We start from the raw sequence: 16,084 nt of genomic DNA, 5'->3' as shown, positions 1-16,084 counted from the left end.
GAAAAACATTTTCTTTGTAAATGAGTTGGTGTAGAGGTTTTACCAAGAACCCTTAAAGTGGTATTGAACCATTCAAATATGTGTAGGTGCTTTAAAGCCATAGAACATAGTTTAATAGAAAAGTGGTTCTTGTAGAGTTTAGCTCAAGGAAACATTTGGGGCACTCACTTTTTATTGAGTGTAGATTATTAGCATAGCGCTTACATTTTGTGGGCAATGTATGGCCCGGTTGTTAGAGTGCTGGGTTATTGATCACAAAGTTGTGGGTTGGATACCCGGGTCTGATAAGCTGCCACTGTTGGACCTTTAAGCAAAGCCCTTAACCTTCTCCATGGGTGCCACAGCATCTCTGCCCCTTGCTTTTATATTGACAACAAAAGGTTTTTTTTTATATTATTTTATCAGTTATCATTTATCTTACTTTAAAAGAGTCACCTGAGCCAGTACCATTACAGTGTTCGGAATCACAGAGTATGCTTCTTTTATGTATATGTTGGTTACGGCATCGGAGCGGTAATCAATTACTATTACCAAAATTGTTCACCAAGCATTTTACGTTAACAGTCAGGAACCTTTTAAGTGTTGGACTCTGCTTGTTGTGGTCATCAATTGATTTTCTTCCTCTCATATATACTCTTCATACATTGTCAGCTGTTTTGTGGTCAACAGGAGACATTAGGGCAAGCACAGTGGCTCCTGTCTTTCCAACATTTTGGATGTCAGTATCAGTTTTGTTTAGATATATCACTACTTTCCTGGTAGTGATATATTTCATTTTGCATTTTTCAACAAAGATTTAATAATGTGAGATTTAGACAATACTTTTGAGTGGTGTTTTTAATCCATAAAGGAATCATGTGACATCACTAATGTTTGTGACTGCAATCAGATGCTCACAAAAGTGTTCCAACAACTAGCGAGAAGCCTTTGCCGGAGAGTAGGCGCTGTGTATTGAAATTTTTTGAAAGAATGCGATTTTAGTTGGGATCAGAAATTCTCAGATCGGCGTCATTTTACAACCCTGTTATTTTGCCTCAGAATGAAATGTGCTAGTTTTCCTTTTGATGAAGGGCTCCTAAACAACAATAACAACAACAACATAAAAAAGTACTCAGCTCAGTACTGGTATGACTCACAGAACCCACATTATTGCATACTTTTAACACTGCAACTATTCCAGAGTTTAGTCCTGTTAGCAACCTAAAGAGCTTGTAGCTAAGTTAGCTTTAATCTTGCTCCACATGTGTCCCTGGGTTTGTCTTTCTTAAGTTTCACAGGTAAAAACAAAGGCAGTACTTTCCCTTCTGAAGTGTGTTTAGTTTGTTTTACGATGGACAGAATTGTCCAAAAAAAGCCAACATCAGCTAGTGTTAGCTTTTAGCCTAGTGCTGATCCCCTGTTTTTTTTCCGTTGTTTGATCCCCCTTCTGTGGACTTGGACACATGAGTGATATGCCACTGTCCATGTCACCAGCTTTGACTAGGGCCTTCTCCAGTGGGCTGGGTGGATGTACATTTTGTAAGTGTAAGTCTGTTACGTCAAGTCAAGTCTGTGATGAAACAGTTTGGCGTTTGACAGTTTTTAAGCTCTGTTCTGGTTATGCTCAGTGTTGCAAACTCATTATTCTCATTCTTCCATTTCAAAGAAAATGAGGAAAAGGATGAGGTGTCGTCAAAAAAAATGCCTGAACATGCAATCGACATGAACACAGTTACTGTCAAAAGCAAGTGAGTCATTGAATGATCACTTTTAGCATGCGAGGCTATTTTTGGACACTTTCTGAAAATATTACTCATAGGCTGATGACTTCCTTCATTTCAAATACTGCTTGTACACGACCTAAACCCGGAGTAACCTCAATACTATTCCTGTCCTCATAATAAGGCTAATATTCACACCCAAACACAGTTCGTGGGAATTAGATCAGGGTGCAGAGATGCGTTTTCCGCAGGGCAGCTGTGTAGGTCTGTCTGAACCGCTGTGTCACTGAGCAAAGCATCGAGCAAGACTATTTTTATCTTGCTTGCATGAGAAAGTGTGAGGGTGAAGAGCAAGTGACAGAGACACAGAGAGAGAGAGACACAGAGAGAGAGAGAGAGAGAGAGAGAGAGAGAGAGAATGCCTCCGTCAGCCTTGCTGCTGCACACTGCAGGAAGCATGCCTTCTGTTTGTGCCAAAACTGAAATACGACACAACTTCATGCTCAATGACCTGTATTACCAAGCATACAACCACTCTGATATTGTCGACTTCATGACCATAATGCTGACCTTTCTGTATCTGATAGCAGATGTGATTCTGTCAGTAATGAATTGACCATATTATCGACAGGGGGTCTTTAAAGTAGCCCTAGACTGTCAAACTACATTTACCTTGGCGTAGTTGTATGCTGAGATACCGAACGTACATGTACAACGTACACACCGCAAACCTCAAACACTAAACTGGTAAAACGTCAGAAAGCCAAACATAGGGAAGCGAGTGGGGGCAAGGCTAAACGCTGAACCCTGTTACAATCTCTTTAGCTTGCTAACAGCATATCATTCTGAGACTACACAATGAGAAGTAGTGTGTTCTATTCTAAGGCACAATAACAGGGTTGTAAACAGGTTTGTAAAACCGCATCCAATCATTTTTCACGCCAACCAAAGTCACATGATTGCTGTTTATACAGCAAAGACTTTACGATGCTCAATATATACATTCTGTGGCCCCTTTAAAGGCATTGAGCTGAAATGTAAATGGTTAATAATCTGTGCTTCTTTGTTGTTGTTCTGTGCCTGTCTCTCCTAGTTTCTCACTGAGTAACTGTCTGCGTGGGTGTGTAAAGCTTGCGAACCACATCCGTTTTGTAGTCTGGTGTGACAGATATCTTAGACAACATCAACACTTTTTCTGCTCTGTTAGGCTGTGAAAAAAAATCAGGTTTTTCAGAGCGAATAAGACAGGACCTGTATATTATAGTGTATTAAATGTAATAGTTGACACTGATTGGTCTAAGCAGGCCCATTCACAAATAATGATTTGGTGTATAGTGGTTTGATAAAATGATAGTATTCATTCTAGTCCACCAAACTCAAATAAAAAAAAAAACAACAACAACAAAAACACTGCTGGTCAAGAGCTAGTTAAATAGCATTAACCAGCTGGCTCATCAACATAGTGTAGGTTTTCACCTGGATGGCCAGCTTTTCAACCACATTGACCATCAAAGACTAAGCTTAGGTCCCATCTTAAACTGCAGCACTATTTAAGTAAAAATGTAAATATGAAGCCTGGACTTCAGCTTCATAGTTAGCTTGGACATTATGGCTTTCAGTGTTTTCACTGCTCTGTCTCTATACTGCAGGTTAACCACCTTAATGCAGGAAGGCTTATTACACACTACGGCCTATTATTCAGTAACCACTAGGACTTCTGTACAAACTGGCGGGGCTATTCTTTGGTCATAGAAGTTTGCAATGACACTTTCGGCCCACCAATTGTACATATTACTTTTATGCTCTTGAATGTTTGTGTGTGCTCTGGTCTCTCTTCAATGTTGAGCACCGAGACAGCTCCTTGGCAAAAATGCTTATCTTAGAACCCTGTCTATGAAGCCTGGCAGACTGGCTCAGCAGGGAGGACCACCATGTCGTCGCTCATGTCTTTGCCTGGCTTGTTTCTCTGCAACTGTTGCCATGGGAAACCTTTCAAGCAACTTTCTGTCCATGAAGAGAGGCTAAGGCAGGTGTGATATGGATCCTTTTTTGGGTCCATAAGCAGTCAACCTCTTGCATGCTGCTAACAACCCCTGGCTTCCCACCAACAAAAAGCAAACCATCTAAGCCATAACTAGTGGTCTCTAGACCATGTGTTGCAGATAGGAAGGATCCTTGGAGAGCCCAACCACTGGCCCTGTAACTAAACAGCCCAAATATTGAGCTGAGGTTCAGGAAGGGAAGGCAAATACATACAAATGATGGAATGTGACAGATCGCAGTTTGTTTAGAGAGGGATGTGGGTGCTCCTCAACTGTACCACCTTACCTTGAGTATCCCTAGGCCTCCTTCCTGCATCTGCTTTGGTTTTCAAATCCAGAGTCTATATGCTAAAAGACTTGTCCCTTACTCTACTGTGTACTGTGGAAGGGCAGTGTCTGAATATCTGAATGCATGCAAGCTATGCCTAACAACATATAGGTCGGATGTGTTAAGAACAGAAAACATCCAGACCATTGCAATGACCTAGATGTGCTGAAATGAACATATGGCTGACTTTTCAAGTCTTAAAAAGAGAGACACTGAAGGTGCTGAAAGGGGTTCTTTGAGCAATACCTTGGAAGAAATAGTTTGGTTAACCATTATTGCAAAAGAGCTGTCAGTGGGGAAAACCTTGGGAGTGGTAATGAAGCCTTACATCAACGTCTTTACACTTTCAAAAAAATCCTTACACACACACATATACATCCCCTTTAAAAAAGGGGTTCTTTGTGGAACCAAAATGGTCATTCTATTGCATCACTCAAAAAAACCCATTGTAGCACCTTATTATTTTTGTGAGTGCTAGAGAGGCAGATGTGCTGTGTTCACACACACATGCTGTGGGTGGGTGTTGTTGCTGTATATCTATGTGTGGGTCAGATTGAGAAAGACAGAGAGAGAGAGAGTTTTGACTCATCCCACTAGGGAACTCCTGTGTGCTCTTCTTCACTATCATTGGCCCGCTGTTAATGGGCTGTTTTTAGCCTTGCATCTGATTGGTCTTCATTCATCTGAGTGTTCACAGGAAACAAGAGAATAACCTTACTGTCCTTCCTTTCAGGTGTTTAAACAATGTTTCCTCTTTTATAGTGGAACTCAGATCACCACTTCACCAGATTCTGTTTTAGCCATTTGCTGGTTTAATGGTTTCCTTTCTCTGTTTTTTTGTTTGTTTTGTTTTACCTCAGAAAGCCCATTGTATTTAGTGTGACTTTTTCGTGTATGTATGTGAATTGGTTGCACCCTCAAATTCAAAGGGTATCACGTAACTAGAAGAAAGAAATGCTGCTCGAAGTGGATCCTTATAGTAAGTCACATTTCTAGAAACATGGAGCTCCTTGACTAGCCATTATACATCTGTCTGTACCATGAAGAAGGTATAACCACTCTAGTAGCTCTACATACTACTAATCCACCAACAGTGGCATTGCCAGGATCTTATTTCCCGCAGCACCAAAAATGAATAGGCTCTTGATATGAAAAAGACCTTCAGTAAACAAAAGGTAGATGTTTGACTCAGTGTCTTATGTCTCAGTTTGTAGTTTGTTGTCATTATAACTAGGCATTGTTCCTTTCAGGATTAATAATGACACAAAGACTTAGGTTCCAGTATTTACAGTTAGGAAAATACTTGGGTTTGCAGTAGGGCCGCGGCATTTAAAGGCAGATAAACTTAAATGATAAAGTTTAGTCAGCAGTTGAGCCTCAAAAACATTAGTAAATGAGCTCAGGGATGCTTTTCTATTGCCAGGGCCCTGCCCATGGAGAGCTGTGGAGTTGATGGGATTAGAGCTTATGACCTCCTGTTTCTTGACATGCAGTAAGCAGCAAGTTAGAGAGATGCACCACCCTTGAAGTCAGACAGGTCAATTTACTCACGACTGTGTTTTTATGTAGGGCTATGTAGAATTGCACAGCTCTGGAGTTGTACGAGAACCTAACTGCTGCTTCTCAGGTGTGAGGAAACCACATGTTCAAATCTAAGCAAGGGCTCAGTGGTCCATTGAAGAAAAAAAAAAAAAAAAAGCCTCCCACGTCATGTAATGGGGTCCTGATGTACAAATGGAAATTAACAGTAAACAAATTGAGGGGGAGGGGCCACAGACTAAATATACAACAAAGCTTTAGAGCAGTTTCAGCTGCAGCTCATTTACTACGTGAATGTTTTTGAGGCTCAACTCAGAGTCAAAGTTTGAGCAAGATTCTGACTCAGTGTTCACTCCTTCATACTTTCACGATAGTACAGTTTCTCTCGACCTTTTCCTCCTCTAGCTGCAGCTGGCCTCTCATGGCATGACGCTTTAACATATCATTTGGCGCTTTTGAATTACAAATAAACTTGGAACCGACACACCCAAACAGTCACACAGCGACTAAGTTAGTGTTCTCAGTTCCACATATAACATGGTGTCCAATTTAACACTTCCCCATTGAAGAGCATGTGTTCAACCATTGTACATGTGTTCAACCATTGTACTCTCTAACTCCCTGCTTCTCTTACTCTTCTGCAGAGCTGAGTTCGACGCTGATGGAGAAGATGCAGGCTCAGGAGCTGCTGCTGGGTCTGCGGCTGCCAGAGCTAGACGATCTGGGCCAGTTATTCCGCTCGCTGCCCACCTCCACTCTGGTGGGCTTGGGTGCGCTGACTGCCGTGCTGGCATACTGGCTGGCCACACGGCCTCGAGGCATCACGCCGCCATGTGACCTCCGCCACCAGTCTGAAGAAGTTGAGGTAGGCTGTCTGGTTATTTTAAACCAGACTTTAGGATAACAGCAGCAAACATGTGGGATTTGCTCTATGGTTGTTCTCTACTGTTTACACGTGATTATACACAATCACCTTTAGTTAATTATGTAATGAATTACAGTTACCTCCAGTTTATATTCTGAATCCACAGTGCAGAGTCTAGACTTTGGACTTTCTGCTGTTTTTTTTCTTTCAGTTGCAAAAATGGCAAGTCAAAATTTATACAGGTGTCTTAGCTTGTTTCAGTTAACCACAGGAACATGATCTACAGGTAAATTATTGTTCATATAAGTATTAGGGCCTGTCCTATTATATATCCCATTTAAAGATCTGGTATATGGCAATATGTAGAAATCAGATATGAAACATATATTTGAATATATGAAATAACCTTATGTCCAACATAAATACAGTATATGGGATGCATATACAAACATATCGAAACCTGGCCATTTTCAATTTCAGCGATATAGTAACATATATTTAAACATACATTTGTAAGACACATGTAAGAATATATTCACATCAAATCACTCCTGTCATGTAAAAAGTTGCATCTCCAAAATGATATTACAGGAAAAGTGGAACTTTTTCAACTCTTGGAGCATTTCTATTGGTCCATTCTTTGTGATTGAGCGAAATATATTTAAAAATAAATAAAACATAAATAAATAAATGAATAAACTATATATCAGACACCCATATGGAATCAATTGATCAACAATAAGACATAATATTGCAAACATGTTGCTGATTATTTCAACTGCACACATGTACTAGAGGTAACACACCAACAACTGACCTACAACCTTTATGATAGCTGCACTGCTAGGATTTGATCTCTTGATATTCAGCATCCTGCCCATATTAGGAACTCTAAAAGAATTGTTGTGCTAAACAAACCTGATACGTTTTGTCTGGTGTATGTTTCTAATGAAAGCCACTATATTCTTTTAGCTGTAGCTACTACAACTAGCTTTAGGCTTGTTTGAAAGTCAAAATAAAAGAAAATGTATTCAAGCTAACAGTCACCAGAAAAACAGAACAAACCAGCAGACTTTGATAAATGTGAAAGGTAAGTTGTTTTGGCAGTAGTACAGTGCAGATTGGTGTTGTTATATAAAAGTATTGAAGTTTATTTGTTTACTTGTTTTAATACCGTTTCATATTTTTTCATATCTTTGAATTGTGCAGCACTGTTCGTTTCACTTGTAGCATGGATGTAACATTAATCAAACTTTACCTCCCTAATGAGTTTGTAATTCAGAGGGGCCCAGTTCCAAAAATGTACCGCACAGCAACAAAGCTTCATTTTTCAAAAATCCTATTCACTTTTCTCATAGAGAAAACCAACTTAAACCCAATGGTCTTAATATGGGCATGGTGTCTTGACTTCAGAGGTCTATAGGGCAAAAGGCCCATGTTTTCCTTTATTGTTTCTTTATCTCTTGAAGAGTTTGTACTTTCCTACTTCGCCTTTGACACTAATAATGGTTAACAAAATAAGATTATTAGAAAATATCAACACCACATATGTGAACTAGCAGTGGTGAAGTATCTTAATACAGTCAAGTTAATATCTTGAAGAGGTTGACTTGCCCTCCTAATCCAAACCTGAACTTCAGACCAGACCTGTCCCAACCCTGGCCCTAATCCTAACCTCACCCAAAAATGTAATCCTAATCCTTGCCATAATCTTAACACTAACCTTAACCTTAACCCAAAACCCCATCACTAAGCCTAATCTTTACCCTGGAATCTCTGGTTTTACAGGAAGACAGGAAGGCACTTGAATACTTACTTAACTGTCATATTCTAACTGATCTTTGGGGTATAACGATCCTATTCCTGGCACCTTTAGGTATCAGTAAATGGAAACAATTATGAATAATTATTGTATGTCCCAACATTGTTCAAAGGAATGTGTGAGTGTACAGCATTGCATATTGAGAACAAGCCTGTACGGGTCCTCTTACTAAATAAAGATTTTCCTAGAAAGCGGAAGTTTCAGCCTCACCCTCAAAAGACATGTTATATATTAGTTTCACTAACATAGTAGTTACTGAATAATTTATAAAAGGTTCATAAATAATTAGTAGTAGGAGTTGTTAGTAAATAATGTATAGTAGTTATGGAATAATTACCAGTCACTGAATAATTAGTAGTAACTGAATCATTTATAAAGGGTAATAAATAATTAATAGTTACTAAATAATTTATAGTTGTTACTGAATAATTACTAGTCTCTGAATTATTACTAGTCAACTGTACTTACAAAATAATTTAAAACAGTTACAAAACAATAATTATTTAATAATATAAAAACTTTTATTCACTGAAATATTTTAGAAAATATTATTACTCTAATATTTTGTTAATAATAATATATAGTAGTTACTGAATAATTAGTAGTTACTAAATAATGAGTTATTAATAGTAAATTCAAATAATTATAATGTAATTATGTAACATTATAACTCAAAACTAAACATAGGGTTCAAAGGTTAAACAGATCATGACTCACACATGGTAAGTAAAAGGATAGGATATGTCCAATATACAAATTGATGGTCCAATATGCAATGGGAAAGTTTTACTCAAATAGGTTATTTTGCACAAACACTACACATCAATTTCTACAATTTCCCAACACCAGTCCAGTTTCTTTTTTTGAGTGTGCTGTTTTTATGCTTGCAAAGACCAATCGCTATTCAGTTTCCATTGGCAACAGCATAAATGTTTATTTAGACTTAATTTATTTGCTTTAAAACCAAATATTTAGGGTGATTACATTGAATGAGCTCCAATCAATTGGCTGAAGCACATAAACTGTGAAAACCTGGAAGGTCTGTAGATAAACTGTAGATAATTCTCAAGTTAGTGTAAACAGAATGGTAAATTAGAAATGTGCCGCTGCGTTATGATAAGCTGTAAAAGAAATAATAAAAAGCTATGCTACAAATGTCTACATAAGAAAACAAAATGTGTCTTAAGAAAATATTTAAAATAATTAACGACAATGATAACCGAAAGCTACGCTTGGAATTCCCTGTTCTAATGACTTAAAATTACTTATTAAATTAAGTAATTGAGATGGGCGTGTAAAGAACCTGTTTTTAAGAGTGTATGCAAACAACTTATATATCCATTTTTTGCTTTTAACTTTTAGACATATGATTCTAGCAGTTATTCTTTCAGAATTGTTACCAATAGTCTCAAAGTTTTACCAATAGAAATGCTCCAAAATGACTCTTGAATGAAATCTCTTTATGCTGACTTTTTAAGGTCAACAAAACATGCTTCATATGACTGTATAATGTGCAGCCCAGCAAAATGCTAAACATACCACCTGCAAACCTCAGCGCAGCTCGTACAGTCATATTTCCTGACTCACTGCCCCATTCTTTGTGCAAACTAAAATAAAAATTAAATAAACATAAATAAAAATAAACTCTTTTTTTATTATTCAGATGAAACAAAATGTTATATTTGTACACATCATTTTTGCATGTAGTTCGGTAGTGAGATATGAAACAGGACACTCTCTCATCTACTTGTGCCCTTAGGCCTCTCCTCCCACTGAAAACATGTTGACATGTCCTCAGATGACACAGAAAAGGACGATCATATTTGCTCATTACGCCAGTGCTCTATTATTACTGGCTATGAGTTATTCAAAAAGGCACACCCTTTAAACAGAAGGCAGTTCCACAATTGTTTTTGTTATATATGAAATGTCTAATGCTTACCCGTCCCAAACCTAGATAAAAATCACCTGTGCCTTCTAAATGCGAGGTCAGCAGGGTGTTTTAATGAGGTTTGAAATGCCACTTCAAATTAAATTTAAGACCAAATTTGCAGTGATAATATACCAGATATATGGTATGCTAAATCAACAAGTAGTGTTTGTTTATTTTGAACAGAAAAACACAAAGATGTTACTATACTATACTAGTATCGTTACTATAAAAAAACATAGTATATCCCACAAGAAAGAAAGCCTCATACATACATACATATCAGTAAAAACAAAACAAAAATATCCCACCAGCAAATAGCTATTAAGTGGCCAGCGGAAATACGATATGTTTAAAATGCCTGTATCCTAGAAAAAGTTTTCTTTTTTAAAATAAAGAATTTGGTGTTAAACACACAGTTGACTCACCCAACATATTTGGAAACTAAGCTGCAAGCACAGCCCATTTCGAATGAATGGTTTCTTTGATATCTATATATCTATATATCGCTGCTGTCCATTGAAAACCATGTATCTCTTTTTTTGTCAGTTTCTCCAGTTTAAACTTTACTTCTAGTCACCCCATCATGATGTAAAGTCTTCTAGTTTTAGACCTTTTAAGGACCCACAGACATCCTGTGTGAGGACACCGGCAACATGCTGCTTATTTATATGTAAAGCATAATATATTCATAATCCATATATTTTGGGTATGTAAATACAAATATGTACATATTTTAGGTAAATATTACTTTTAGTACATATATGTAACCCAAGTTAATAAATAAATAAATCGATATATATATATATATATATATATATATATATATATATATACATTTTTCTAAGCTCTACCCATGATCTATCCAATATGTTTCAATCAAAGTATGGCTATATAATAAATATGTCATAAACAAAGAGGAAATACACAGTGTACATGCAGCGTACATTCCAGTGAAACGTGTCCACTTATTTCACATAGAAACTGTATAAACATAACAGTCAACTAGCTCAGCGGTTTAGCTGTTCATTAGTTAGCAGTTTGCGCTGCCTAGAGCTTTTTGTCTTCAGCCAGTCTATGGAATCTTAAGCTTTCCACAGTCTCCCAAGGTCCTAAAGAATGCATTTGTTGAGTCTTTTAAGTTGCTGTTTTATGTAGAAATATTAAGGCTGTGACCTTGTTTGGGGCCAAAAATGAAAGACAATGAAAGCCACTGATTTTCCTTTAACAGAGGAATTCTTTAATTAACAGCTCTGTTTTATTGGCTGATGCATGGCACCAACGATGGCCACATATTACAGCATAGATTTAACACCATCTGAAAAGACTTGAGCATACAATGCTTACATTACAGTGTTTTTGTTCGTGTGGCTGTCCCCTCAGTGTCCTTTCAGCACAAGGTGCTGTTAGCAAGCTGAAGAGATTGTAGCTGGTTAGCTTTTAGCCTTGCTGCCAGTCGCTTCTTTGGGAGTGGCTGTTCCGAGTCTTACAATAAATAAATAAATAAGCCAGTACTTTCCCTTCTGATATGTGTTTAGCTTATTATAGGGTATATTTCGGTTCAGCTGAGATAGCCCATTTTGTTTTTGAGGAAGCAGACAATGGAGAGAAGAAATGGTCAAAGCTAGCATTGGCTAGCATTAGCTTTTAGTCTAGCGAGGACTGGGCTAGGACCTCTTTCCCTTACTTTTTCTCCCCTTCTGCATGCACTGGCCCAAGAAAAGCTGTGGTCACGAGGACTGGTTGCTGTTACAACCCATAAACCCATAACTAGCAAAACATGCCACATTTTTTAAGTTTTACAGCTCTGTAATGGTCCTGGATTAGTGAATTGTCTTTTGAATGAAGACCAACAGTGTTCATCACTTCCATATACTAAACATTTATTATTTAACAATTCCAAGAAAAATCCAGTTTTCCAGCTATAGATTTTCTATCATTTTGCTAAGCTAAGATACTAGCAGTCTTATAATCCCCCTTTATAGACCTACGGACAAGGCTACAAACACAATTCTATTATGAAATATTAATTTCTTTCTCTCTTACAAATGAAGGGTGGCGGTCGAAGATCAATGTTGGGCAACAGTCCAGAGCTGCTCACGCACTACCATGAAGACGCCACAACCCTGTATGAGGTGTTTCAGCGAGGGCTACACATATCTGGTATGTACAGTATTGAGCTATAAAGGGCTGAACAATGCCCGTATGTAAATCTGACGAAGAACTGGGCATATATTTAAAAATATATGTACATATATGCAAGTGTCATATGTTGGTCACATGCATAATATATTAAAACTAGTAGTCATGAATTAGCATGATATCATTTGAGTAAGGCTGGTCAGTGCCTATTTATCTTCATTACTTTATACATTAGTGAGATTAACGTGATTACCAAACTATCCCTAGTTCAGTTTTCTGGCTGCTGTCAGGACTGTTTCTTGCTATAAAGAGTATTTGCCAGAAATTGTCCCATTGTTATGTAGTTGTATTGTTACTTCATATATTTTTCAAAGTGTATTTTATTATTGTTTATTTATTTAGAGAACTAGTTACTTATTCTCTTTCTCCTATTCCATAGGTAAGTATGTCTTTATTGTGTGTACCAGAGCTGTCATTAAACTCTAAAAATAACACAATGGGAATCGTATTCAATATACCATAATCATTCACCTAAAATAAAAAAGAAACCTCACTCCACAGACGTCTTTGATTATTTTTTTATTAAAGGAGGAACCAGGCTTTTCATTTGCATGGCAAATGAACTGCCTAAAAGACCTGCTTCCACAAGCCTTGCAGGAAATGAAACTTCTCATTTTAGTTTTGAAGGCAGTGAACTGTTTTTGTTTGACTATTCTGGCTCTGTTCTTTTGTTTCCTAAGGTGATGGACCATGTTTAGGTTCCCGTCTGCCCAATCAGCCGTACAAATGGCTGTCTTATAAAGAGGTGAGTGTGAACAAAAGAAAAAGCTGAAACTATTGCACTGCTGCTACAAGGCTAATGTAGCTAACAAGTAATAAATAAGCTTTTGCGATGTTCCACCAGTTAGTGTTGTGCACACTCAGAGGGGAAACCTCAGGGCCTTCTAGGATTTCTGGAAACACAAAAAAAAAAAAACAGTAGCTTTCAATTTTAGTTCCTTTTTCTTTAAATTGAATTGCACTCTTGCTTCATTGTGTTTCAGTTGGAAACAAGGGACAGCAGATACTTTCCTTATTCAACAATGGTTTCAGATCAATCCCTTTTGAATGATCGAATAATCAAATCAGATTTATTTGTATAACTGTCACAAAGCAGCCTGACAGAATCAGTAATCAGTAAGAGGGCAAGAGATCAACAAGACATACAAACCTAAGACCCCCAGTGAGCAAGAAAAAACCCTCAGAGCTGGAGGAAGAAACCTTGGGAGGAACCAAGACTCACAAAGGGGGACCCATCCTCCTCTGAACTAATTAGAAATGATTGATAAGTCACCAAACCACCACATAAGATTGTTCTACTGCTCAGGAGTGCAAGGATCATCATAATATCATAAATCCTAAGATAGTGTAACTAACAATCATAGTAGTGATGGTAAAAGTAATGAGAGTGTTACTTTGGTTTTATTATGCAGAAATTGAGAAACATTTGGTGGAATTCCCCTTTAAATACTTGCTTATGTGCTTTCTTGCACTGTATGACATACAGACATAGAATTGGGGCTTTGCAATGGCTGCTGCTGCAGTTTTGAATGGTGTATTTATTTACCCCCACTTTTGCAGGTCATGACCCGGGCCGAGCACTTGGGCTCAGGCTTACTATACCAGGGCTGCCAGCCCAATTCTGAGCAGCTAATCGGAGTATTTGCACAGAACAGACCGGAGGTGAGATGCCAATTGAGGGCCAACGACGGGGACTTATGAATGATGTTGAATGAAGTTTTTTTTTGGAAGAGTTTGTTGAAGGTCTCACTCTCGTTTCTCTTGATCTTTCTCCTTTGGGGTGTTTTTAGTGGATAATCGCAGAGCTAGCGTGTTACACCTACTCCATGGTGGTGGTGCCACTTTATGACACACTTGGGGCGGACGCCATTCGATACATTATCAACATTGGTAAGACTTTGCCTGCTATTTATTATTTAACTTACTTAAATGCATTCTTCCCTCCATCAGTGACACTTCCTCCTTGCCACTGGCTGTAACACAAGCCATAAGCATGGTCGATCCACCCCCTTGCAAATGCCGGACACTGAATTCTGTGGTGTCAACTTCAACAAGGTCTTTTGCAGTTCTCTCAGACAGTTTATTTGGCCCATGGCTGCTGATTGCTGGGAAAAGGTTTGAGGAGTCAAAGTATTTTGTCAGAGTTTTGAAATTTGCTGAAACTTTCCTGAAGATGACTGAACAAGCCATAGCCCTAACACGCTGTTTAAAGCCTTGGTAAAAGATATTAGGCCTATGAAAGGACCCCTTTGGGGATCAATTAAGTTGCAAGTGTAGTGTGCAAATAAACCTGTTGGCACTGCTCATGCATCAGCCAGATCTGGCAGGCTGAAGTGATTCTACGGTTATGATTTCTGATAAATGATGCGTCTGAGAAGTGAGTTTGGTGGCAGGGCTTCTGGGATGCCTATAGTGAGCCTCCCAGCTGTAAAGATCTAATCTAAAGAATTGCGTGTGTGAGCAACTTAACATTCCACAGACTTTCAAGTGGGTTCCTTGGTAGTATATCTAGCATGCCATGCATGCACAATCACCCATAAAAGAAAAGACAATAGAAAAGACATGCTAAAACAGGCCTTGTGTCCAGTTTAATTCCTGATAGCTTTCTTCAGTTATGATTTTGGACAAATGATAAATCTGAGAAGTGAGTTTGGTGGTGAGGCTTCTGGGATTCCCCAGGGAGCCTTCCAGAGCCTTCCAGAAAGCGTGCAGGGTCGTGGGTGTCTTGAGATGTTGGAATATGGGTAAAAAGGAACTGAGCTGGGTCCTCTTTAAAACCTCAATGTACCAGTCAGTAGAATTCTTTAATGTGTGTCTTGTGCTTTTCCTTTCTTTTAGCGGAGATCTCTACAGTCATCTGCGATAAACCTGAAAAGGCCTTGGTTCTTCTGGGTAATGTGGAGAGGCAGGAAACTCCAGGTCTGAAGAGGATCATTCTCATGGATCCATTTGATGTGGAGCTTGTGGAGCAGGGCAAGAAGTGCGGAGTCCACATTCACTCTCTAAAAGATGTTGAGGTATGGAATGATGTGTGAAGGGAGAACAAAAACAACATAACATGTTTTGTCAAATGGGTTCCAACAGGCTATGCGTGTACAGAATTTGTTGCACAGAAAGGAACCCTAGCACTTCCTTTATGTGCTAATGATGCAAATACACTAGTAACACCCAACCAACCACATGACCAGAGCAAACACCTGGGATGCCACAGCAACTACCTAGCAATCTCTTAGTAACACCCAAGCAACCACTAAGCAACACCATAGCAATCACTTGGGATAGCATCTACCAACACTGTAGCAACCATCTGGGATAATATAGCAACCACGTAGCAAAAACAGTTCCAGTCAAATGACCCCATAGCAACAGTCTAGCAGCTTCCTTGAAGTGGGATAAGCTGCACAAGCAATGCGATTTTGTCATTTTTATTTTATCATCAATTTTCTTCATCTCCATTCTTATTTCTTATTTTGACTTATTATATTGACTGTTTATTATTGACTTTTGGTTAATTGTATCTGTTTATTCTGATTTTCTTATATCTTACTGTATAGGCTTTGCTACATTGTAAATGAAGGCCAACCCAGGGAACAAGTTTATGGCATTTAGCTGAAGCGCCGATCCAGAGTGACTTAAAAGGTTACTTGTTTTTATGG

The 16,084-nt window shown here is 38.3% G+C and overlaps 1 protein-coding gene across 4 annotated transcripts in view; it reads left to right on the top strand.

Moving 5' to 3' along the window:
• Positions 1-16,084, top strand: part of acsl6 (acyl-CoA synthetase long chain family member 6) — an 84,516-nt gene that overhangs the window by 50,553 nt on the left and 17,879 nt on the right. For all 4 annotated transcript variants that reach the window (XM_072662422.1, XM_072662420.1, XM_072662423.1 and 1 more), the window contains exons 2-7: positions 6,254-6,474; positions 12,281-12,389; positions 13,109-13,173; positions 13,989-14,090; positions 14,219-14,318; positions 15,267-15,445. In XM_072662422.1, coding sequence (XP_072518523.1) covers positions 6,271-6,474; positions 12,281-12,389; positions 13,109-13,173; positions 13,989-14,090; positions 14,219-14,318; positions 15,267-15,445 — 759 coding nt within the window. In that variant the 5' untranslated portion in view covers positions 6,254-6,270. The remainder of the gene's footprint in view (positions 1-6,253; positions 6,475-12,280; positions 12,390-13,108; positions 13,174-13,988; positions 14,091-14,218; positions 14,319-15,266; positions 15,446-16,084) is intronic.

This window comes from Salminus brasiliensis, chromosome 18 (genome assembly GCF_030463535.1).
Source record: "Salminus brasiliensis chromosome 18, fSalBra1.hap2, whole genome shotgun sequence".
Classification (NCBI taxonomy): Eukaryota; Metazoa; Chordata; class Actinopteri; order Characiformes; family Bryconidae; genus Salminus; species Salminus brasiliensis.
Note: the sequence above shows the minus strand (reverse complement) of the source record. Positions and strands in the feature narration are given on the sequence as shown.